This window comes from Panthera pardus, unplaced genomic scaffold (assembly GCF_024362965.1).
Source record: "Panthera pardus isolate Hobbes unplaced genomic scaffold, ASM2436296v1 HiC_scaffold_6, whole genome shotgun sequence".
Classification (NCBI taxonomy): domain Eukaryota; kingdom Metazoa; phylum Chordata; class Mammalia; order Carnivora; family Felidae; genus Panthera; species Panthera pardus.
In genome coordinates, this window is record NW_026526991.1 from 76,717,745 (window position 1) to 76,743,323 (window position 25,579).

Consider the following 25,579-nt stretch of genomic DNA (forward strand, 5'->3'; position numbering starts at 1 on the left):
CTGAGTGAGCCAGCCAGGCGCCCTGATACCCATCTTTCTTAAACTATTTAAACAAATTGAAGAGAAAGGAATGCTTCCAAATTCTATGAGGCCAACATTATCTTGATACCAAAACCAAAGAAACACACCACACACACACACACACACACACACACACACACACACACACAAACACACACACACTGCAAAACCAATATCCCCAATGAACGCAGACGCCAATACCCTCAACAAAATATTAGCAAACTGCATTGAACAATTAAAACATTAAAAGGATCATTCCTCATGATCAAGTGGGATTTATTCCAGGGATGCAAGGATGGCTCAAAATACACAAATCAGTCAATTAACAAATTGAAGGACAAAAATCATACGATCATCTCAATAGATGCAGAAAAAGCATTTGACAAAATTCTACATCCATTCATGATAAAAACATAGTGAGTATAGAAGGAATATACCTCAACATAATAAAGACCATATATGACAAACCCATAGCTAGCATACTAAATGGTGAAAGCTGAAAGTTTTTCCTCTAAGGTCAGGAACAAGACAAGGATATCCACTTTCACCACTTTTATTCTTTTGGGTTTTTTTTGAAATTTATTTATTTATTTTGAGAGACAGAGAACATAAGCAGGGAAGGGGCATAGAGGGAGTGAAGGAGAATCCCAAGCAGGCTCTGCACCATTAGTGCAGAGCCTGATACGGGGCTTGAATTCATGAACCATGAGATCATGACCTGAGCTGAAATCAAGAGTCAGATGCATAACCAACTGAGCCGCCAAGGTGCCCTTCACCACTTTTATTCAACATAGTACTGAAACTCCTAGCTGCAGCAATCAGGTAAGAAAAAAAACACATTCAAATTGGTAAGAAAAAAGTAAAACTGCTATATTGCAGATGACATGATACTATGTGTAGAAAACCATGAAGACTCCACCAAAAAACTATTGAAATAAATGAATTCAGTAAAGTTGCAGAATACAAAATCAACATATAGAAATCTGTTGTGTTTCTATCCACTAATAACAAACTCACGGAAGAGAAATTAAGAAAAAAAAAACAACACTGGGGCATCTGGGTGGCTTAGTCAGTCAAGTGTCTGACTCTTGATTTCAGCTCAGGTCATGATCCCAGGGTCATGGGACCGAGCCCTACATTGGGCTACAGGCTGGCTGAGCATGGAGCCTGCTTGAGATTCTTTTTCTTTCTCCCTCTCTCTCCCTGCTCCTTCCCGCTTGCTCTTGCTCTCCCTCTCTCAAAATAAATCAAGTTAAGGGGCACCTGAGTGACTCAGTGTGTTGAGTGTCTCACTCTTGGTTTTGGCTTGGATCATGATCTCATGGTTCATGGGTTCGAGCCCTGCATTGGGTTCCACACTGATAGTGCAGAGCCTGCTTGGTATTCCCTTTCTCCCCCTCTCTCTGTGCCCCTCCCCTGCTTGTGCTCTCTCTCAAAATAAATAAAATTTAACATAAATAAATTTAAAAAAGAAAACCCCATTTACAACGGCATCAAAAAGAATAAAATGTGTAGGAATAAATTTAACCAAGGAGATGAAAGGCCTATATTCTGCAACAATAAGATAGTGATTAAAGAAACTGAAGACAACACAAATAAACAGAAAGATACACCATGTTCACAGGTTGGAAGGATACTGTTAAAATTTTCTTACTACCAAAAGCAATCTATAAATTTAATACAATCCTTATCAAGATACCAACAGTGTTTTTTACAGAACTGGAACAAATAATCCCCAAATTTGTATGGAACCACAAAAGTGCTCAAAAAGCCACAAATAGTCCAATTACAAAAATGGGCATAAGACATGAATAGATGTTTCTCCAAGGAAGACATACAGATGGCCAAAAGACACATGAAAAGATGCTCAACATCACTATTCATCAGGAAAACGCACATCAAAACCACAATGAGGTATCATCTTATAGTCAGAATGGCTATTATCAAAAAGATAAGAAATAACAACTCTTGGCAACGATGGAGAAAGTGGGACCCTCATGCACTGTTGGTGCGGCGGGAATGTAAATTGGTGCAGCCACTTTGGAAAACAGAATGGAGCTTCCTCAAAAAATTAAAAATAAAAATACCATACCACCCAATTAATTCTTTCAGCTCTTTACCCAAAGAAAAAGAAAACACTGGTTAAAAAAGATATATGTTTAGTTTACTGCAGCATTATTTACAATAGCCAAGATATGGAAGGAACGTAAGTTATCTATCAACAGAAATGTGGTATATATAAATACAATAGAATATGTTCTGCTGTTCTTTCATAAAAAGGAATAAATCTTGTCACTTGCCACAGGGATGGACCTAGAGGGCAATACGTGAAGTAAATCAAAGAAATATAAACACTATATGATTTCACTTATATGTGGAATCTAAAAAACAAACGAACAAAAAAATCTCATAGAGATGTGGTGGATGCCAGAGGGGTGGGAGGATGGGAGAAATTTGTGAAGGTGTTTGAGAAATATAAACTTCCAGTTATAAAAGCAAGTCATGGGGATGAGAAGTACAGTAGAGAGAATATAGTCAATATTATAAGATGGTAACTAATGGCAAACGTTTTGTAATATATATAATTGTTGAATCAGTATATTGTACACCTGGAAATAATTATTTAACTATAGTTCAATTAAAAATAAGATATTATGTGCTGAATGCCTCATGTGGGCTAGGCAATTTACTAAAATATCACCTAAGTCCCACAACGTTTCAAGAAAGCGTTTGTGTCTAAAGTCACAAATAATGGAAGTCAGGTATTTCTAGCCAGTTAAGTATGAGCCGCTATGTTAATGTATGAGTATAAACCGCCACTCCAAAGAATGGTTTGCAGAACATCAACATCACCCGAGACCTTGTTGGAACTGTGTCATCACAAACGTGTTAAATCAGAATCTGCACGTTATCAAGTGATTCCTATGTACATTCGTTCGAGAAGCCTTGAGTTACCCACACTGGCTCTCTCCACCATGTTTCTAATCTGGTATAAGGTGAACTCAAACAAGTCATATCAATGAGCCAAGGACAACCTTTAGTTTAAGGAATTCTGCAGCTGATGCTAATTGTTTTTATTAATTTTTTTTTAAGGTTTATTCATTTTTCAGAGACGGAGAGACAGAGCGTGAGTGGGGGAGGGGCAGAGAGAGAGGGAGACACAGAATCCAAAACAGGCTCCAGGCTTTGAGCTGTCAGCACAGAGCCTGATGTGGGGCCCTAACTCACGGATGGCGAGATCATGACCTGAGCTGAAGTCGGATGCTCAACCGACTGAGCCATCCAGGCGCCCCTGATGCTAATTGTTTTTGGGTATCAATTAATAAATTAATTCATTACTTTACCTGTGAAATCATACTGTTCACACATTCCTTTTTGAGATATGCTTTATGTTTTAAATCAAAAGCCAGTAACTGGGTGAAACCCAGTGAAGCATTCCATGAAATACAATTTACCTGTAGAGTGCTTTGTAGTCAGCAAGTGCCTTTTTCATATTTCTTGGACTGGCCATAAGACTTTATTATTGGGACTCAGGTAAATTGTATAAGGTCATATAATACGTAATAGCAGGACTACAACTCAGACAGTTTCTCTGACTTCCATTTCCATGTCTGTTTCCCCACATATGACTGGAAAATTTAGGCGAACACCATTAACTATGGAGTAGAGCAGTCGTTTCTCAGAGAAGAGAGCAGCACTGTTGTAGTGCTTCCTGCCGATGTAATCTTGGAGTTATCACAGGGAGAAGTCCCTATTTCCACACCTGGGGAACCCGGACTTCTGTCACAGCCTTATTCTTGAGAGATTTACACAGGTTTTGGTAGGGAATGAGAGGTAGGAAGCAGCATTGGTACTCTATTGGAGTAACTTTTCTCTGAGACAAACAAAATCATGTGAACATCTCCAATCCTGGCTGCAATAACATTTAAGTCTTTATAATTCATTTAAGGACGTATTTATTTACAAGATACAAATGCTTAATATTTAATAGGAATTAAAGTGCTTAATTTTACAATGTTTCCAATTCTATGCCTTTGTGACCAAATATACATATGTTACACAATATATACACTATATGCAAATATTTTACATTCATATAGCTAGAAAAGAATTACTTTTTGTGTATGCTTTTTTCACATTGGAGTTAACTCTAAAATTCTGATAACATACCTTTTCAAACTGACCAGTCAACAATTCAAAAACCCAGATAACACTTACTCAAAAATATCAGTCAATTGTCACTCACAAAATAAAACGCTAGTTTGGTTAAAAAAAAAAAAGTTTTATATACAGATATGATTGCTAATGAATGGAGACCCCTCCCCCAAAGTGATACATTCCAATATCCACATAATATGTAATATATAATACAATTCTGTTATCATAATGGTCCCCACAGACTACTGTGTTTCTTTCCAAACCTGTGTATATATCACTCTATGTATTTGGTATTTACTTATTAAAATATGCTACAATGAGATTTCTTGATTTACTCTCTCACTAAATCTACCATCACAAATTTTAGGAAGAAGGATACCATCATGTAACCCTCAGTGACTCCAATGAGTTAAAAACTATCTTGTAGAAGCCATGTGCTAGTTCTGCCAAACGCTCAGTCCAAAAAGTAGAAAACCATGATTGACTTTAGAGGAATTTTTTACCTCATAAAACAGTGCAGAAAATGGCCCAATAGGATGAAAGTCTTTTAAGCCTAAAGAAAAAGGTAAGTAATAGAGAAAGACCTGGGGGCAACAGATCCCATCAGTATGCTATTACAAAGACTTCTACTTTATAGTTCATATCCCTACTGCACTTAAAGTATTTTTCTCTTGTCTTAACATACACTGCTCTGATCAGGAGATCAGCAGTCTCTTTCTGTCCACCTCTCTGTTCACTCTTGCTTATTTCAGTTCCTAATTTTTTATTCCTCTTTACTGTATCAGTAAAGAAAGCAAAGTTATCTGCTCATGAGAACATGATTACGGGGCATACAGAAGAATGAATTGTATTAAAAACCCATGTAAATAATTCATGTTAAGATATTTAAGTGAAGAGAACAATTTCTATAAAAATTTCATTCCTATGGAAAAACAGAATTGGAAATCAACAGTGTTTTTACATATATACATATATGCATAAATTCACAGAAAGGGTTTTAAAAGTAGATCTAGTGGTCTTTATATATCAGACTCATATTTTCTAAATCTGAAGAATCTATAGTAGGTAGTAATATGAAAATAAAAAGCAATTTGATTCTACTAAAATTGGATGAGAATGAAGAAGTAACACGATCCACTACAGGTGTCAATACAGTTCTATAGAATAAGAACTGGTTAGCCACAGTTTTTATATTAATACATTCTTGAAGAATACAAAATTGAAGAATGAAAACATTAAGACATTCTTGCCTTTTGAGTTAATTTTAGCTTATTAATACCATGTGCTTAATCTTAGACCCGCTAACACGAATATCATGTGATGTAAGAAATTTTAATTAACCTTCTATTCTGCATTATAGCAAGGATACCTGCAAAAAAAATAAGACCTTTGTTCCTTAGAAGTTTATTTGCTCCTGTTGGTGCCCTTTCCTCTGGACATATCTAGTCCAGAAAGATAATAATTAGAGTTATCACAGACAATATTCTCAGCATAAGAACTTAAGGCTTTAAATATAACCAGAAGTGGGATCTAAAATTTGAAGGGAAAACAACCACCCTGTTTCCACAAAGTTGACGAGAGAAAGTAAAACATAACTGTGAACTCACAGAAGAATTTTTGATATACGGTTTTTAAAGGCATCAATGAGTCTTTAGCAACCCTGCAGCACTATGAAGCTTGTCGTTTTCTTTATATACTCATGACTACTACAAGTACTCTTTTAAAAAATCCAAATGTGTATCTATATATGGGACAGGGTATATTTAAAAGGTTTTTGTAAAAAGTTTAGTACTTTTTTAGGTTGGAGTATTTGTTTTTAATTGGGGTAGGTCACCTGGTGAAGGTAAGTACGCCAACCTGCATGTTATGTTAAACTTCACAGAAAATGAAAGGAGCTTGATGACGTAGTGCAGATGTGCTTAATTCTTTCACTATCCATACCCTTTGGAAAAGTAAAGATGCCCTTGACAGTTACTTGAATCCAAGGAATAATGCCCTCCCCTTCTCTTCCCGAGAAGTTATAGTATCATTTCTAGAAGTTAATTCTCTATCTCCTTGTGGCTAGAGGCATTCGTATTAAAATTTCAGTATAAAAACATACCCTGAAGAATTTTATTGCTTGCATACATGATGGCATCGTAGATGCCATTATTAGGAAAGTGGCTGGTGGCATTTTTCATTACCGAGTCCCACTTAAAATCTGGAGAGAAGTCTGCACTACATTTTGTACTTAATGTACCAAATGGGAGACTTTCAATAAAAGCAAAATTTAAGTTTAAAAAACTGGAATGTTTGTGGTGAGTAGCAGTTTTTATCGAAGAAGTACTTTTTAGGTTTGGAGGAAGGGCACTTTAAAGATGGCTTGGAAAGCACCAAATTAGGGAAGATAAAGAATAAAGCCTATATGGGATGTTGTTTTAATAGGAAAGCAATTAATTGTTTTTTTATGTTCAATTTGTCATGGCTGCTCAGGGGTGTCAAAAACCAAGATGGAGATGGTTCTTGAAACCAATCACACTTTGAAGTCTTTTAGTTTAGTTGAGTGTTTACTAAATGCCTAAGAGTATGCCCTTGGCTTTCTCCAAGTAAAAGCATTAGTGATTCTTTAAGAGAAACAGGTAAGGCTGCTTCAGTGCTTCTCTTTGTGCTTGTCTAAAGAACACGGGGTGAAACATGAAGACGGTGACTGAATAATCAGAAATTCTCTTCTAGTACGAATATTTCTGATTTTTTTAAATTAAAGATAATGTTAAGAGCATGATGATATTCTTTTTACAGGAGTGCTCTCTCAATAACCTAATTAAATGACATTGATATTTATTCAGCCAAAACTTGAGTGTGTCCATATCGCTCAATTTCCCAGGAGAAGAACTTACGGTAGGGAAAGTGTAGTCTGCTTGCTGTTCAAAAGAGTTTTCAAAACTAACTTGGCCCATAAATCTTCTAACTGGCCCTTATGTTTCCATTGCTCTGTCCACATTTACGAAAGTCATGTTTTACTGATAATCATTCTGCATTTTTATTGCTTCTCTTTTCTTGAGATTAAGAACACCAACACATCATCTATAGCTATAGTGTAACCTTCTCAAAAGCCGCCCTGAACACATATGGTGTACATACATACCCACCCCAAGGTTGGCAGCTAGAAAAGAGAAGTAATGTAACATTTCTTTGAGTCTGTCCCTTATTTGATAGGGCCTAAGAAGCTACCTTTATCTCTTTCTGACTCCAAATATTTGGTTTAATGTTAATGATCGTGGCTGACTTTCCTTTTTATAGAGGAAGGCAATCTGTGTCCGTCATAATCAGTTTACCTTCTTTTTTGGAGTGGGGAAAAAAGATACTTTAAATATTTCTTAAAACAGCAGGCCTGAATAAATGTGTGGCAGTCTCAAATTCTGAGTGAATCTATTCTACATTTAAGGTGTCATCCTCAAAGGCTAAGATAGTGGGGTCATTCTTGTGGATTTCTAGCTGACTTAGGCATTTAAACATGATAATGTTTGGGGCATAACAGGCTACATGAGGGGAAAAATACTAATTTGGGAAAAAGATTAAATTAAATAGTCAACCTAATGTGAGATTTTAGTCACAACCACAGTATGGTGAAAAGTGGCCTTTGTACAAGAAATCATGTTTGGACTATTAAAAATTCTCCAGAAGATGAGAAAAAGTGCTCAGACTCTCTTCAATCATCTTGTATCTCCCCCAAACTTGCCATTAAAATATTGCTTTTCATTATTGTGTTTCTCCCTCCTCTTCCTCACTGAGGTGGTTAAAAGAGTTGAGCATAAACTTCCTCTAATATCTATCTCCCTGCACCTCAAACACAGGTGATCACGTGTGAATTTTGTTCCCCATCGGAAAAAGGAATAGGCCCACACAGTTATCTGAAGTGTTAGTTATATAGTCCGCATTTGGCCATACTTTAACAGTCTTGTGGAAAAGAAAAACATTACAATCAATGTAGTTTCCCTATGTCCCAGTTCTGTATAGAGTCAGGTATCTTGTACAGTTTAGGTTTCTGTGAAAATTTGTGCACATGCTGATATTAACTGCTGCAAAAATTGCGAGATTGTGAAAGATAAAATAACCTGTGTGACTTTGACCATCCCAGTGACCAAAGTGCACTTTATCTCAGAATAATCAAGACTGAAGCATTAATTACACCCTCATCATATATTTCAATAGGTATTATTAGCACCTTCAAAGAGAGGCACTGTTTTAAATAGGCACAGAACGAAAAAATAGTACTTTAAAAATACTGTTGGAACTAATATATCCCATGCCAAATAAATTACTGCTTTTTCTTATTATAAAAATATCAATACCTTAAGATGTCAATCAGTTAAACATAAATCACCAAAAACATTTCTTAAAGTTTAGAACACTGTTCAATTGCAAGATAAAACATGCTTTACATTTAAAAAATAAATTAGAGACAAATATGAACCTAAAGCTGAAGAGAAAAGCATGTATAATATAATTATATTCATATTTAATACTATATACACATAATTGCTATATACTTGAGATATTTTATTCTTAGGAGTATTTCTACAAAAACAAGTATTATCTTTTCTTAATAAGTTGAAAGTTTGAACACCAACAATTTGTCCTTGTTGTTTTAAAAGAACATACATCATTTATGCAGCTTGAGCTTTATAAACTAAATTAAATAAGTTAATACAATAGCCTAAACTGTCCCTGTATTTATTTATTTATTTATTTATTTATTTATTTATTTATTTACCACGGATCTATTTTGGCAACATGGAGGTATATCTTTCAAACTGTTACAAGTCCTACCTGTGAAGGAGAAGACATTACAGGACCTTAAATGGAGGTGGCCTATTCTAACCTGATAGTGATAGAATCCACTGATAACATTTTCTTCAAGACAAAAGTACATATGCAAGGAATAGCTCATTAAAAAATGTTCCATTTTCACATTATTTCAAACTTTTACCGGTAGAATGGCTCTGCACATTAGTTTCACTATGAATACAGAAACATAGGAAAGTACTTCCCCAAAAGATGCATTTAAGAGCCTATATTTTTCAACATAAAGTGCTAAGAGATGAATGAGGAGGGCTGGGAATGTCTTGAGCTGTAAATCTTAGGACCTCCACACTGTGGATGGTCCTGAAGTTCAGCATTCTGATTTTTTCTTAGGTTCAGGATGATCATCCAAGGTGGTTGGATGCTTGTTGGGACCATCTGGTGTCTCACCTGTGACAGCTAAAAAGATGATTTTCAGCCACTTCTGTTTCAGTTCCTCACTGTCTGCGGCAAAGCTGTGCACAGACTTGGACTGGGTCAGTTTGAAACTGTGCGGCAGGTCTGCACTCCTTGGCATATCGTCCACAACGTAACCCAGGAGTGGAATGGTGGCCTGGGCTCGGACATCCTAAGGAAAAAACATGGTACATAGGAGCGTGAGATGTACTAGCTTGCTGTGCATGGGCCTGTGTGACCTGGCTCCCACTAAACCTCTTTTGCTACCACTGTTCTACACAGATGCACCCTGTGAGCTCTCCGTGGACAGAGATGGGCATCCAGGACTTAGCATACTGCCTGCACGTGAGGCCACTGATAATGCTGGCTGAATGAATTAATGAATGAGAGCTGATACCTAAATCAGCTACGATTCACTGATCCTACACCCTCTCTCTGTGAAGGAGTCTATTCAACTCTTCATTCAGATGAAAAAGGGAAAAAAATTAGGTATCGCATAAAAGCCGCAAATGTTAATGATGATTTCATTACCAAACGCAGCTTTATTTGGTGATCCATTTATTCAGCCATCAATGTATTTATGCACAAAAACAGTTATGGGAAAAACAACGAAAAAGAAGACAATATATACCTTGGTATTTGTAGTCTATTTCTAAAATAAGGTTTTCCTAGCTCTTAATGCAGACATAGGGTAAAATACAACAGATGCGTTGAAGATTTTATATATTTCCAGGTGAATGCAGGTGTTTTTCAAGCACAACACAAGCCACAGTGTCTGGGGCTGCTCTGGTGAGAAGCTCAGCCTGCATGTCTGTTGTTCCCATAGATTTAGTTCACATCTATGCACACATGGTTCTCAAAAACTTACTACTGGATAATGTTAATCCAAGGTTGATTTAAATTCCCCTTCCTCTCATATTCTTTTCTTTTTCAGGTATCCATCCATTCAGGAAAAAAAAAAACCCAACTTATAATCATTTCCTGGCATTATAAAGGCTCCTTCTCCTCCTTGCTTCTCCCTCTGCTTCACCCCTTCTCTCATGCCCCCTCCTAATCCAACTCACCCTTTCTCAAACCACTGGAGAGGAATGAGAAGAAGGGAGGAGACAAATGAGGCACAAGGGGAAGAAATTATGGGCTATATTTTAAAAAGCAGCCTAAAAACTTTAAAAATCAGTTTAAATAAACTTGAATTTTAGTTACTATTTTTCAATTGTAATGAAAGACAATGCAAGTGGTTGAACTCTCTTGTTCTATAGAGGACAGTAATGGAAAGATTTTGATTTCAGTGTCTATTCACCTCCCTTTGTACCCCAGGACCTCCATCCCCTCAGAAAAATGCAGTTTACATACCTGGGGGGCACCGTACATGTACAGCACAAGAGGGTCTTGTTTGGGGATCACACACCAAGCTTTTTGCCAAGGTTTTGACTTTTCCATATACTGAAGAAAGCTGCACACTACGCTGTTTCCAGACACTTCTGCTGATTCAATCTAAAAAATACAATGGAAGGAGAGTGAGAGAAAGAGAACACAAAATGAACTGGGTAGAGAGTAATTCACCTTATTGGAACATTCATAAAGTACAATATATTCATATAAAATGTCTCTCGGGGATATCCAAAAAGGGCTCATCCCCAATAATTATTTAAATACTTATCTAGATCTTTTATGAACAAGGGAAAATATTTAAGTATTACCAGGCCTCAAATTTAAATAAAGTTGAACATTTATTGAATGTTTGCTATGCAGGCACTTTTCTTAGTTCACTACTTCATTTAATCTTCACCAACCCTAAGAAGATATCATTTGCATTCTCTCTGAGGTTCAGAGAAGAAATTACTTTCCCCAGGTCACACATTAGGAATTTCCATGCTAGAATTTGGATCTGGATCCAGAGCCTGAGCTTTTTTTTTTTTTTTTTAATTGATTTTTTTTAATGTTTATTGGAGAGAGACAGAGCATGAGCGGGAGAAGGGGCAGACAGAGAGGGAGACACAGAATCCAACCAAAGCAGGCTCCAGGTTCTGAGCTGTCAGCACAGAAACCAACGTGGGGCTCGAACTCACAAACTGTGAGATCATGACCTGTGCCAAAGTCGGACACTGAACCGAATGAGCCACAGAGGTGCCCCCCAGAGACCGAACTTTTTTTTTTATTAAAAAAAAAAAATTGTTTTAACGTTTATTTATTTTTGAGACAGAGAGAGACAGAGCATGAACGGGGGAGGGGAAGAGAGAGAGGGGGAGACACAGAATGGGAAGCAGGCTCCAGGCTCCGAGCCATCAGCCCAGAGCCCGATGTGGGGCTCGAACTCACAGACTGCCAGATCGTGACCTGAGTCGAAGTCGGACACTTAACCGACTGAGCCACCCAGGTGCCCCAAGCCTGAACTTTTAACCACAATGCTATACCAGCATCAATGATATAATAACGCGATAGCAAAAAGGTAAATACTGACCAGCAATCAGAATCCTGGAACCCGAGATAATTTAAAAGTTTTTAAAATTGTAGCCCTCAACAAGTACAAAAAGATCGAGATCATTACCGTGCATATATTCAGACCACAATGCTATGAAAGTCGAAATCAACCACAAGAAAAAATTTGGAAAGGTAACAAATACTTGGAGACTAAAGAACATCCTACTAAAGAATGGATGGGCTAACCAAGAAGTTAAAGAAGAAATTAAAAAGTTCATGGAAGCCAATGAAAATGATAACACCAGAACCCAAAACCTCTGGGACGCAGGAAAGGCAATCATAAGAGGAAAGTATATAGCAATCCAAGCCTTCCTAAAGAAGGAAGAAAGATCTCAGATACACAACCTAACATTACGCCTTAAAGAGCTGGAAAAAGAACAGCAAATAAAACCCAAAACTAGCCGAAGACAGGAAATAATAAAGATTAGAGCAGAAATTAATGCTATCGAAACCAAAAAAACAGTAGAACAGATCAATGAAACCAGAAGCTGGTTCTTTGAAAGAATTAACAAAATTGATAAACCACTAGCCAGTTTGATCAAAAAAGAAAAAGGAAAGGACCCAAATAAATAAAATCAAGAATAAAAGAGGAGAGATCACAACCAATACAGCAGAAATACAAAGAATAATAAGAGAATATATCATGAGCAATTATATGCCAATAAAATGGGCAATCTGGAAGAAATGGACAAATTCCTTGAAACATATACACTACCAAAATTGAAACAGGAAGAAATAGAAAATTTGAACAGACCCATAACCAGTAGGAAATCGAATTAGTAATCAAAAATCTCCCAAAAACCAAGAGTCCAGGGCCAGATGGCTTTCTAGGGGAATTCTACCAAACATTTAAGGAAGAGTTAACACCTATTCTCTTGAAGCTGTTCCAAAAATTAGAAATGGAAGGAAAACTTCCAAACTCTTTCTATGAAGCCAGCATTACCTTGATTCCAAAACCAGACAGAGACCCCACTAAAAAGGACAACTATAGACCAATTACCCTGATGAACATGGATGCAAAAATCTTCAACAAGATATTAGTCAACCAGATTCAACAATACATTAAAAGAATTATTCACTACGACCAAATGGGATTTATTCCTGGGATGCATGGCTGGTTCAATATCTACAAAACAATCAATGTGATTCATCACATCAATAAAAGAAAGGACAAGAACCATATGATCCTCTCAATAGATGCAGAGAAAGCATCTGACAAAACACAGAATCCTTTCTTGCTAAAAACCCTCAAGAAAGTAGGGATAGAAGGATCATACATCAAGATCATAAAAACCATATACGAAAGACCCAATGCTAATATCATCCTCAATGGGGAAAAACTTCCCCTAAGGTCAGGAAAAAGACAGGGATGTCCACTCTCACCACTGTTATTCAACATAGGCTTGGAAGTCTTACCCTCTGCAATCAGACAACACGAAGAAATAAAGGCATCCAAATTGGCCAGGAAGAGGTCAAACTTTCACTTTTCACAGAAGATAGGATACTCCATATGGAAAACCAAAAAGATTCCACCAAAAAACTGCAAAGTGGCAGGATATAAAATCAACGCACAGAAATCGGTTGCATTCCTATTCACCAACAATGAAGCAACAGAAAGAGAAATCAAGGAATCGATCCCATTTACAATTGCACCAAAACCCATAAAATACATAGGAGTAAATCTAACCAAAGAGGTGAAAAATCTATACACTGAAAACTATGGAAAGCTGATGAAAGAAATTGAAGAAGACACAAAAAAATGGAAAAAGATTCCATGCTCCTGGATAGGAAGAACAAATATTGTTAAAATGTCAATACTACCCAAAGCAACCTACGTATTCAACACAAAATAACACCAGCATTCTTCACAGAATGCTCTCAAAATAACACCTCTTTTTTTTTTTTATTTTTTAATATATGAAATTTATTGTCAAATTGGTTTCCATACAACACCCAGTGCTCATCCCAAAAGGTGCCCTCCTCAATACCCATCACCCACCCTGCCCTCCCTCCCACCCCCCATCAACCCTCAGTTTGTTCTCAGTTTTTTTTAAAAAAAAATTTTTTTTTTCAATGTTTTTTATTTATTTTTGGGACAGAGAGAGACAGAGCATGAAAGGGGGAGGGGCAGAGAGAGAGGGAGACACAGAATCGGAAACAGGCTCCAGGCTCTGAGCCATCAGCCCAGAGCCCGACGCGGGGCTCGAACTCACGGACCGCGAGATCGTGACCTGGCTGAAGTCGGAGGCTTAACCGACTGCGCCACCCAGGCGCCCCTGTTCTCAGTTTTTAACAGTCTCTTATGCTTTGGCTCTCTCCCACTCTAACCTCTTTTTTTTTTTTTTTTTTTTTTTTTTCCCTTCCCCTCCCCCATGGGTTTCTGTTACGTTTCTCAGGATCCATATGGTATGAGTGAAACCATATGGTATCTGTCTTTCTCTGTATGGCTTATTTCACTTAGCATCACACTCTCCAGTTCCATCCATGTTGCTACAAAAGGCCATATTTCATTTTTTCTCATTGCCACGTAGTATTCCATTGAAAATAACACCTCTCAAAATAACACCAGCATTCTTCACAGAGCTAGAACAAATAATCCTAAAACTTGTATGGAACCAGAAAAGACCCCGAATAGCCAAAGTGATCTTGAAAAAGAAAACCAAAGCAGGAGGCATCACAATCCCGGACTTCAAGCTATACTACAAAGCTGTAACCATCAAGACAGTATGGTATTGGCACAAGAACAGACACTCAGATCAATGGAACAGAATAGAGAACCCAGAAATGGACCCACAAACGTATGGCCAACTAATCTTTGACAAAGCAGGAAAGAATATCCAATGGAATAAAGACAGTCTCTTCAGCAAGTAGTGCTGGGAAAACTGGACGGCGACATGCAGAAGAATGAACCTGAACCACTTTCTTACACCATACACAAAAATAAACTCAAAATGGATGAAAGACCTCAATGTAAGACAGGAAGCCATCAAACTTCTCGAGGAGAAAGCAGGCAAAAACCTCTTTGATCTTGGCCGCAGCAACTTCTTACTCAACACGTCTCCAGAGGCAAGGGAAACAAAAGCAAAAATGAACTACTAGGACCTCATCAAAATAAAAAACTTCTGACAGCAGAGGAAACAATCAGCAAAACTAAAAGGCAACCGATGGAATGGGAGAAGGTATTTGCAAACGACATATCAGATAAAGGGTTAGTATCCAAAATCTATAAAGAACTTATCCAACTCAACACCCAAAAAACAAATAATCCAGTGAAGAAATGGGCAAAAGACATGATTAGACACTTCTCCAAAGAAGACATCCAGATGGCCAACCGACACATGAAAAAATGCTCAACATCACTCATCATCAGGGAAATACAAATCAAAAACAGAATGAGATACCACTTTTCACCTGTCAGAATGGCTAACATTAACAACTCAGGCAACAACACATGTTGGTGAGGATGCAGAGAAAAAGGATCTCTTTTGCACTGCTGGTGGGAATGCAAACTGGTGCAGCCACTCTGGAAAACAGTATGGAGGTTCCTCAGAAAATTAAAATAGAACTACCCTACGACCCAGCAATTGCACTGCTAGGCATTTATCCAAGGGATACAGGTATGCTGTTTCGAAGGGACACATGCACCCTCATGTTTATAGCAGCACTATCGACAATAGCCAAAGTATGGAAAGAGCCCAATGTCCATGGATGGATGAATGGATAAAGAAGATGTGGTATATATACACAATGGAGTATTACTCAGCAATCAAAAAGAATGAAATCTTGCCATTTGCAGGTATGTGGATGGAACTGGAGGGTATTATGCTAAATGAAATTAGTCGGAGTAAGACTAATATCATATGACTTCACTCATATGAGGACTTTAAGACACAGAACAGATGAACATAAGGGAAGAGAAGCAAAAATAATATAAAAACAGGGAGGGGGACAAAATGTAAGAGACTCTTAAATATGGAGAACAAACAGAGGGTTGCTAGAGGGATTATGGGAGGGGGGATGGGCTAAATGGGTAAGGGGGCATTAAGGAATCTATTCCTGAAATCATTGTTGCACAATATGGTAACTAATTTGGATGTAAATTAAAAAAAAAAAAAAAAAGGTTCTAAAATTGCAACAACTCTTTGACGACCCATTTATAGTTTTCTGCTTTGTCCCCTGATATATATATCACTGGCTAAAAAGGGAACAAAATCATTGACTAAATAGATTTTATTATACACATTATGGGAAGCAAGTGGTTTGCTTCTATTTTCAATTGCTCAAATCTTTAGGGTAGCACTACTCAGTGCCATCCACTGAACAGTGCTGGTTCACAAACTGCTCTGTTACCCATTCCAGACAAAGCACAGAAAGTAGGAATAAGCACTTAGAAACTTTTAGAGCAATTTGACTTTGTGATGACATGCAAGCAACATGATTGCATATTTTACAAAAATATTGAGTTGTGTGGCTTGGAAATAAAACTGGCCCTTCATCATAGATACCTTAAGGAGCATTGGCAGGCAAACTACGGCCCACCAGCCCACCACCTGTTTTTGTATGGCCTAAGAGCTAAGAATTTGTTTAGATTTTTTTGACTTTTATAGATAAAATTTAAAATCAATCTGATGACAGGGAACACTAACTTTGGACTCCAATGAAATGAAACGTTATCTCTCCTACCTACAAAGAATTCCAATCTTATTGCCCTATGATAAAAAACTATACTACATTATTATTGTATTTTGAATTCTGTCAGTAAAAATTTGTGAAAATGTGTTTTCTTTCTTATTATAGAAGTAATGTTTTCAGGTTTTCCTCTTGGCCTGCAAAGACTAAAATAGTTTCTCTGACCCTTTACAGGAAAAGTGTGTTGACTCTCGGTCTAAGGCACATAACACACTAGCTGGCAAGAAGCAAGTTTCAAAATGCATGTACGTGTGTGTACATGCACATATACATACTTATCTTCTACTTATAGACCTCACATAATATATATATATATATATATATATATATATATATATATATATATATATATATATATATATATATATATTTTTTTTTAACGTTTTTATTTATTTTTGAGACAGAGAGAGACAGAGCATGAACAGGGGAGGGTCAGCGAGAGGGAGACACAGAATCTGAAACAGGCTCCAGGCTCTGAGCTGTCAGCACAGAGCCCGATGCGGGGCTTGAACTCACGGACCGCGAGATCACGACCTGAGCCGAAGTCGGCCGCTTAACCGACTGAGCCACCCAGGCACCCCAAGACCTCACATAATATATTTATTTGATTAAATAAATATAGGTTTTTCGAGAAAACTACCTAGAGATTTTTAATTCAGAGATACAACCTGAAACCCATCCCTTAAAACAAGTCATTGGACTCATTATATTATTGCTGTGTTTAAAAGTCTTAAGGCTGTGTTCTTGGGAGCCAGTGAAACATGTCTTTCCACCTCCTCGCCAGGGAAAGCCCCATTTAGGTCTGCCTACAAGCAACACATATACCCTAGAAGAATTCAGAGTTAAACTTTTAGCTTTTCAGCCTTAAATGGACTCTGAAGTTTATGATTCTTTTTCACTTAACAGAAATGACCCTTGTATGCTTATACTGTATAGATGCTCAATAAACAGTCATTGATTTTTTTTTTTTAATATTCTTAAAATGTTTATTTATTTTTGAGAGAGAACATGAGCAGGAGATGGACAGAGAGAGAGGGAGACATAGAATCCAAAGCAGGCTCCAGGCTCTGAGCTGTCAGCACAGAGCCCAATGTGAGGCTCTAACTCACAGCCGTGAGATCATGACCTGAGCTGAAGTCAGATGCTTAACTGACGGAGCCACCCGGGTGCCCCAACTGTCACTGATCCCTAATAAAGCATGGAAATTCTTAGTAAACTATGTATGTCTATGACTTTAGATACAAAGAATTATGGTCATGAGCCTATTCTTCACAGACCTTCCAGGCTACCTTGAAATTTCTGCCACAAAGGCCTTATTATATAATTTATTCCTTATGTTAGTATCTTTGAGTGTGAAACTCATTTCAGGTACAAGCTGCATCATAGTGCCCAGGCTTGGGAGGTTCTGACTATTCTAAAAATATGAGTCACATTCACTTGCTAGATATTTTAATAATATTTCAAAGCAGTTACCAGATTACTGTCACTGGCTGCTAAATGATGTTTTTAATACAATAAGCTGGAAGACGTTTTCAGGTAATAAAGTAATAATTTAATATGAATTTTAATAATTTCAGACAGTGGCTTTTGAAGCCAATATGATAAAATTACCAGGTAAACACTTTCCTATTAAAAAATACAGTGGAGGGGCACCTGGGTGGCTTAGTCACTTAAGCATTCGACTTTGGCTTAGGTCACAATCTTGCAGTTCATGGGTTTGAGCCATGCATCTGGGCTCTGCGCTGACAGTGTGGAGCCTGCTTGGAGTTCTCTGTCCCTCCCTCTCTTTCTGCCCCTCCCCCAATTGCACATTATCTCTCTCTCTCAAAATAAATAAATAAACTTTAAAAAAAATACACTGTAGGGGCGCCTGGGTGGCGCAGTCGGTTAAGCGTCCGACTTCAGCCAGGTCACGATCTCGCGGTCCGTGAGTTCGAGCCCCATGTCAGGCTCTGGGCTGATGGCTCGGAGCCTGGAGCCTGTTTCCGATTCTGTGTCTCCCTCTCTCTCTGCCCCTCCCCCGTTCATGCTCTGTCTGTCTCTGTCCCAAAAATAAATAAAAACGTTGAAAAAAAAAAAAATACACTGTAATGTTGGGCATCAGAAGAGACAACAATTCATACTCTTAATATTTTATTATAGCTGCTTTCACAACATTAATGTATTTCACTCTCAAATGATGTTGACTAAACATAGCACTGACCCTCTTCTTTCTACACAACTGAATATGATCCCAAAATTAAGCAAGATGAGAGAAAAGTATGAATCTTGCTTCTTCTTCAAATTGTTAAATATTAAGAGAAATAATAAAATATGCTATTTGTATTCTTTAGGGCTAAAAAACAATTCTACATTTCTTGCATAAAAATTTCAGTTCTCCAATATTTAATATTCCATACCTCTAAAATTCCTTTTCTCTTCTTTTCTTCACTGTCTGTGAATCCACTTATTATTTGATAACAGTCTTTACAAACTTTGTTCAATTTTCCACCATCATACTCAAGTTGAGCTTTGTAATCAGAACACTTCCAACAAACCACCTTAAATTAAAAAAAAATGAAGAGTAAATAATCATACAGATTTAAGCAATAATCACTTCCAGTAATACTAAATGAGAAAGAGTTAAATATTTAAGGCGTTTACCGGACCAAGAATATCCCATGAACATTAGGAATATTTATCACGGTATTATAACGCTGTTGGTGATGAGCTCTGCTAGTTCATCCTTGTCTTCCTTGCTCTAAAGGTAGGAGACCTTTACCTTTCATATCTCTGGATGTTTCATCAATAAGCTCCCGAAATCAACTCAGGATCTTCCCTGCCTGAAGCTGTTTCCTGACTCCACCCCACCCCTCCAAACCTATTCCCTACTAGTGCTCCCTATCCTGGAAAACAGCACCAGTCATGGCAAGTCAGAAACCCAGGAGTCATCGTCCTTGACATATACCTCTACTTCACCCCATACAGTCACCATATTACGAAGTCCTGATTTTATCTCCTAGATATTTTTTTTCGATTTGTCCATTTCTCTACATCTTCCTTCTAAGTCCAAGCTATTAACATCCTACTTCGGACTACTGCAATTTCACGACTGGTCCTTGTAGCATTCTTACCTGAGCGTTCTCTAGCCTCTGTTTTTACATCCATCCAAGCTATTTTCCAAACACCAGATGCTGTCTTAAATATGCTAATCTGATAGGTTTCCCCTCTATTTAAAATCCTTAGTTTTCCCTTTGCTCTTGATAAAGAACAGATTCTTACCGATGGCCCACAATATCCCATATAATTGGCCCCTTTTACTCTCTGTATCCCCAGTGACACTGGCTTCTTAAGAGCCCCTGAAGTGCTATATGCCTGTCCTCTCTCAACTCTGCTTCAGTGAGTTATCTCTTGCTCATCATTCAGATGTTGACTCAAATTTCACTTCCTCAAGGAAGACTCCTCCAACTTCCAGAATAAGGAACTGTTTCTTGTCACTATGCTACTGAAGTTCCCTTATTTTTCTTGATGTACTTATTAGTTAAAAAAAAATTTTTTTTAATGTTTATTTATTTTTGACAGAGACAGACAGACAGAGCATGAGCGGGGTAGGGGCAGAGAGAGAGGGAGACACAGAATCTGAAGCAGGCTCCAGGCTCTGAGCTATCAGCACAGAGCCCGATGCAGGGCTCGAGGTCATGACCTGATCTCACAGACCGCGAGATCATAACCTGAGCCGCAGTCGGACACTCAACCGACTGAGCCACCCAGGTGCCCCATTGATGTACTTATTAGTTTTTAATCATACACTTGTGTGATTATTTGGTGTTTGTAACACTCACTAGGCTGTAAGCTCTGTGAGGCATCATTCTTGTAGATTTTGCTCATAAGGCACACAATAAACTTAGAATGCCAATGAATGAATAAGTATAATGCAAATGCATTCCATTTCTTAGTGAATAGCATTTTTTTCCTAATTATTATAGGTTAATTGTCAAAAAACACTTCCCAGTTTAAAAAATTATTTTCTTGGGGCAACTGGGTGCCTCCGTCGGTTAACTGTCTGATGTCTGTTCAAGTCATGATCTCATGGTTCATAGGTTCAGGCCCCGCATTGGGCTCTGCGCTGACAGCTCAGAGCCTGGAGCCTGCTTCGGATTCTGTGTCTCCCTCTCTCTCTGTCCCTCCCCCACTCATGCTCTGTCTCTCAAAAATAAATAAACACGAAAAAAATATTTTCTTGGCCATAGCAACTTCTCACTAGAAATGTCTCCTGAGGCAAGGGAAACAAATGCAAAAATAAACTATTGGGACTTCATCAAAATAAAAACCTTCTGCACAGTGAAGGAAACAATCAACAAAATTAAAAGGTAACCTACTGAATGGGAGAAGATATTTGCAAATGACATATACCAGATAAAGAATTAGTATCCAAAATACACAAAGAACTTACAAAGCTCAACATCCAAAAAATGAATAATCAGTTAAAAGATGGGAAGAAGACACGAATAGACACTTTTTCAAAGAAGACAGATAACCAACAGACACACGAAAAGATGCTCAACTTCACTCATCATTAGGGAAATACAAATCAAAACTACAATGAGATATCATATCACACCTATCAGAATGGCTAAAATCAACAACACAAGAAACAACAGGTGTTGGTGAGGATGTGTGGAAAGGGGAACCCTCTTGGCTGTTGATGGGAATGCAAACTGGTGCAGCCACTCCGGAAAGCAGTATGGAGGGTTCCTCAAAAAGTTAAAAATAGAACTACCCTATAATCCAGCAATTGTACTACTAGGTATTTACTCAAAAAATACTAATTCAAAGGGATACATGCACCCCAGTGTTTATTGCAGTATTATCTACAACAGCCAAACTATGGAAACAGCCTAAGTATCCACTGACTGATGAATGGATGAAGAAGAGGTGATTGTAAATATATATATCATAATGCATACATACACACATGCAATGGAATATTCCTCAGCCATAAAAAGAATGAAATCTTGCCATTTGCAACAATGCAGATGGAGCTACAGAATATTATACTAAGCAAAGTATATCAGAGAAAGACAAATACCATATGATTTCACTTATATATGGAATTTAAGAAACAAAATAAGCATAGGGGGGAAAAAAGAGAGATGGAGAGGCAGACCAAGAAACAGATTCTTAACTATAGAGAACAAACTGATAGTTACTAGAGGAAAGGTGGGTAAGAGGATGGGTTAAATAGATGATGGGGATTAAAGACTGCACTTGTTATATGGAAGTGTTGAATCACAATTTTGTACACCTGAAACTGATATTACACTGTCTGTTAAACTGGAATTTAAATGAAAACATAAAACACACACACATACACACACTTAAAAAAAAGCATCTTCTTGCTTCAAAAAGCATATTTCCTCCCAATTATAGTGGACAAACTATTTAAAACTATATAAATAGTAGTAAAACTTTTAGTTTAGGTTCACAGCATATACAATTCATGATAGAAAAAAAAACTATTCATTGTTGGGGCGCCTGGGTGGCTCAGTTGGTTGAGCGACCAACTCTTGATTTCAGCTCAGGTCGTATTCCCAGGGACGTAGGGATTGAGCGCCATGCTGGGCTCCATGCTGACTGTGGAGCCTGCTTGGGATTCTTTGTCTCTCTGCCTCTCTCCCCTGCTCATGTTCTCTTTCTAAAATGAAAATTTTTAAAAATTTAAAAAAACTCAATTCATTGTTTTCTCATAATTGCAATGAAATTACTCTAAGATTTAGAATTAAACATGCCTGCATCTACATATTCATATCAGCTACTCTCTTATTTATTTCCAACTCATATAACAGTATTTTGGTAATCCACATTCAAACACGTTTGTTTGAACACAAGGCAAGTGTGTCAGTCAATACCCAAAATCATTTCAAGCAAACTCAATGACAGATTAAAAAGTCTTACCCTGAGGGGAAAGTTTGCTATCAAATTGAACTTTGATCAAAGAACTGTTTCACTGAGAAAACTTAGGAGGAAAGCAGAAGAATAAATCTGCAGTAAAAGACCAATCTAAATGAATGATCAATAAGAAGTCTTGCACTTCAGCATACTAATAATATGTTAAATCATGGCACCACAATGCCTGCCCTTCTGTTTACTTGTTGCTTGTTAGAAGAAAGTATATAATCTTCAACTTGGTACACAAGGCCATCAAAAGCCTGCTGTTCTCTCTCTCCTGCTTCATTTCATGCTTTGTTCCTCCCTCACTCTTTCCATATGAAACAGCTCAAATTGCTGAAAACCTGTCACCAGCCCCCTCTGGCCTGAGTTATTGAGTTTTGCGTGCCTCTTTACATGTATAACCATAAACCTCTAATGGGCACAGAAGTCCACACATGTTCCTCTGGGAGGCTCACTTCCCTGCCCAGAGACAACTATATCATACTGAACCCTCTTTCTCGAATCTCCCTCATCCCTCTTCTCCCTCTTTTTTCAGCTGATGACTCTTCCTCATACTTCAATGACAAAATTTCCTACCACAAAAGCAAAAACACCCACATTTGCACCCATCATTTCCTTTTTCCTTTCTGTTATAATGGAGGGAAGTTTTCCTCTCCCATCAAAAGCCTGAGCTTCCATTTATGCTGTATGTTCCAACTCTTGTTTTCTCAGAGACATCAACTCCTTTGGTTATTATTTACCTATTTAACTATTTAACTATTATTTACCTATTTAACTATTTCTTATGCCCCAGTTCCTCTTACTCATTAGGCTCCAGCCCCATTACCTCTGGCATCCCAATAGCAGACCCAACTTTCTCCTATCTCAGTTCTTCTGACATACGGAGCCACTGAATGCCTTTCCCACCTCCCTTGCCATGGTTAGCTCTTTCTCACTTTTTAGGCACCAGCTTAAATATCTGTGCCTCAGAGAGGTTTTCATTTTTCTAAGTAAAATTGGTTCCAAGTCCTCCTCTGTTAACATCATTCTCCATTCTAACTTCTTGATTGCCTTCTTGGTGTCTTTGTAGTAATTTAAAATGCTTATTTGTCCATTTACTTGACTTTGGTTATTTTCTCCATTAGAATGTAAACTAGGTGAAACTGGCTATCATTTTGCTTACCATTTTTTCTCCATGATCCAGCACAGTGTTCTGCACATAGCTGTCATCAAAATAAGTTTATCAATTAAGTAATTTATTTAATTGAATGATTCTTTTTTTTTTTTTTTTTGCCTTTCCAAACTTGATGCTTTTACAACACTTATATAGTTACTAGCAGCCTTCATGACCATGAAGAAATCTCACTTACATGTCCACATGCTCGACAATGATGTCTTCTCCTTGTCAGTGCATTGAAAGACTCCTTGCATTTCATACACATCGTTACTTCATTATCTCGGATCCATCTTGGAGCTCTTTTCCCTAGCTCAGCAGTCTAAAAAAGAAAGAGATTCAATTTTAATAGAAAAAACTGTCATTTCCATCTATTTGTTTACTTACTTATTTATTAAAAAGCACTTCAACAACATTGCTTATATCATGCTCTGAAACTCAAGACCCAGGAAAAGAAATAAAAGGTACAAAGAAGTTTAAGCAGCACAAAAAGGCACTCGCTATTGTATTCATGTAAGGAAAAATGAGATTCTGTCTAGCCAGTTCTGCAACTGCAGAGAGAAAAGAACTTAAAGAATTTAATTCAACTTACAGAAACCTCTGAGTGCATGTCATTATCCTTTGCAATTGCATTTCTGAAGGTTTCATGCCTCTGATGGAAAGCATCAATGGTCTCCTGAAGAGCCTAAAATATAAATGAGATTCAAAGCACACATTAAAATATCACTTGCAAATTAATGAAAATGCCTTATCAAACAAATATCTATGATGTGAAAATGACCTTAAGAATTAACTGACCTTGTTCTTATGACATTGATGTATGTATACGCTATAATATGTACATGTTTGTGTACACACACAAAGGTTACCAAAAAACAAAAACAAAAACGAAAATAGAAATCCGGTTTACCTTGATCCATTCTTCTTTGTCTTGCTCAGAACTAAAACAAAACAGAATATAAGTGAATGCAGAAAACATTAATGAGTTATAACTTGTGAATAAGAATAAAACTATGCTTTGATGTTGTTTCAACTTTCTGGAAAATTCAGGGATGTCCAGGAAGAAGTTTCAACAAAAATTAAACAGAATCTTTGGCAAGTGAACAAACAAATTCTTAAACAAAATTATGGTACACATAATTTTTGAGTGGGAAAGTTAAGTTTAGCTTCCATTAATATACTGCCCTGATGTTATTTTTAATAACCATCATCTAGCTGAACATATTAGGTAACGTAGATGTAGTTATACCAGATATACAACTAGTCTTCCAATTCACCTTTAAGAAAACACACGAGATTTTCAAAGGCTACTAGTCACAGTTCATCTTAGAAAACATTACATGTATCCTCTAGAATCTGAAATATCTTTGTAAAGGTCTTCGGGAGCTATTTAATATTTCCTCTGATAAATAATTTTGCTAGAAAGTTTTAGGCAATACTGTACTTAACCTATTACAGATAAAGCAAAACAAAATTTTTAGATGCTTGTAGGAAGGAAGTTTCACAGATTAATGGACTCTAGTACTTAATAATTTTCTGTTGGGAAAAAAAAAATTTCCTTGACTATAATCAAATCTTCTTTTTTCCTATTGAGGCAAATTCTCTTTATTTCATCTCCCTTGCAGGTAGCTTACACAGCTGGCTGCTGTCACAGAATGTGTTAGAAAAGTCCTCATTAGTAGACTCTGGCCTGAGCTAGATCTTCAAGTTGGGGGATTTTGAAGAATGTCAAAAGAGTGGGGCTCCATTTGTTTGCATGTGTTTGCTAGGCTAGGGCTGAGTTTGAGTTCCAGCCTGAATGTCACATGCCTCGCTCGTACAGGTGTCACATATAAATGAGTCTAGCAGGAGCTTGGCTCTTGTGACATCATCCATCTTTCTAGCAAATTTATTCTTGAGCATCATGAT

At 37.3% G+C, this 25,579-nt stretch overlaps 1 protein-coding gene across 11 annotated transcripts in view; it reads right to left on the reverse strand.

Moving 5' to 3' along the window:
- FGD4 (FYVE, RhoGEF and PH domain containing 4) overlaps positions 1–25,579 on the reverse strand; it is a 245,328-nt gene that overhangs the window by 22,349 nt on the left and 197,400 nt on the right. For 9 of the 11 annotated variants that reach the window (XM_019452414.2, XM_019452405.2, XM_019452410.2 and 6 more), the window contains 6 exons: positions 24,582–24,612; positions 24,264–24,356; positions 23,868–23,993; positions 18,987–19,127; positions 10,771–10,911; positions 3,961–9,589 (listed from right to left, as the gene is read on the reverse strand). In XM_019452414.2, coding sequence (XP_019307959.2) covers positions 9,332–9,589; positions 10,771–10,911; positions 18,987–19,127; positions 23,868–23,993; positions 24,264–24,356; positions 24,582–24,612 — 790 coding nt within the window. In that variant the 3' untranslated portion in view covers positions 3,961–9,331. Of the gene's footprint in view, positions 1–3,960; positions 9,590–10,770; positions 10,912–18,986; positions 19,128–23,867; positions 23,994–24,263; positions 24,357–24,581; positions 24,613–25,579 lie in introns of those variants that run through there. The other 2 variants (XM_019452406.2, XM_019452407.2) reach the window with 1 other exon arrangement.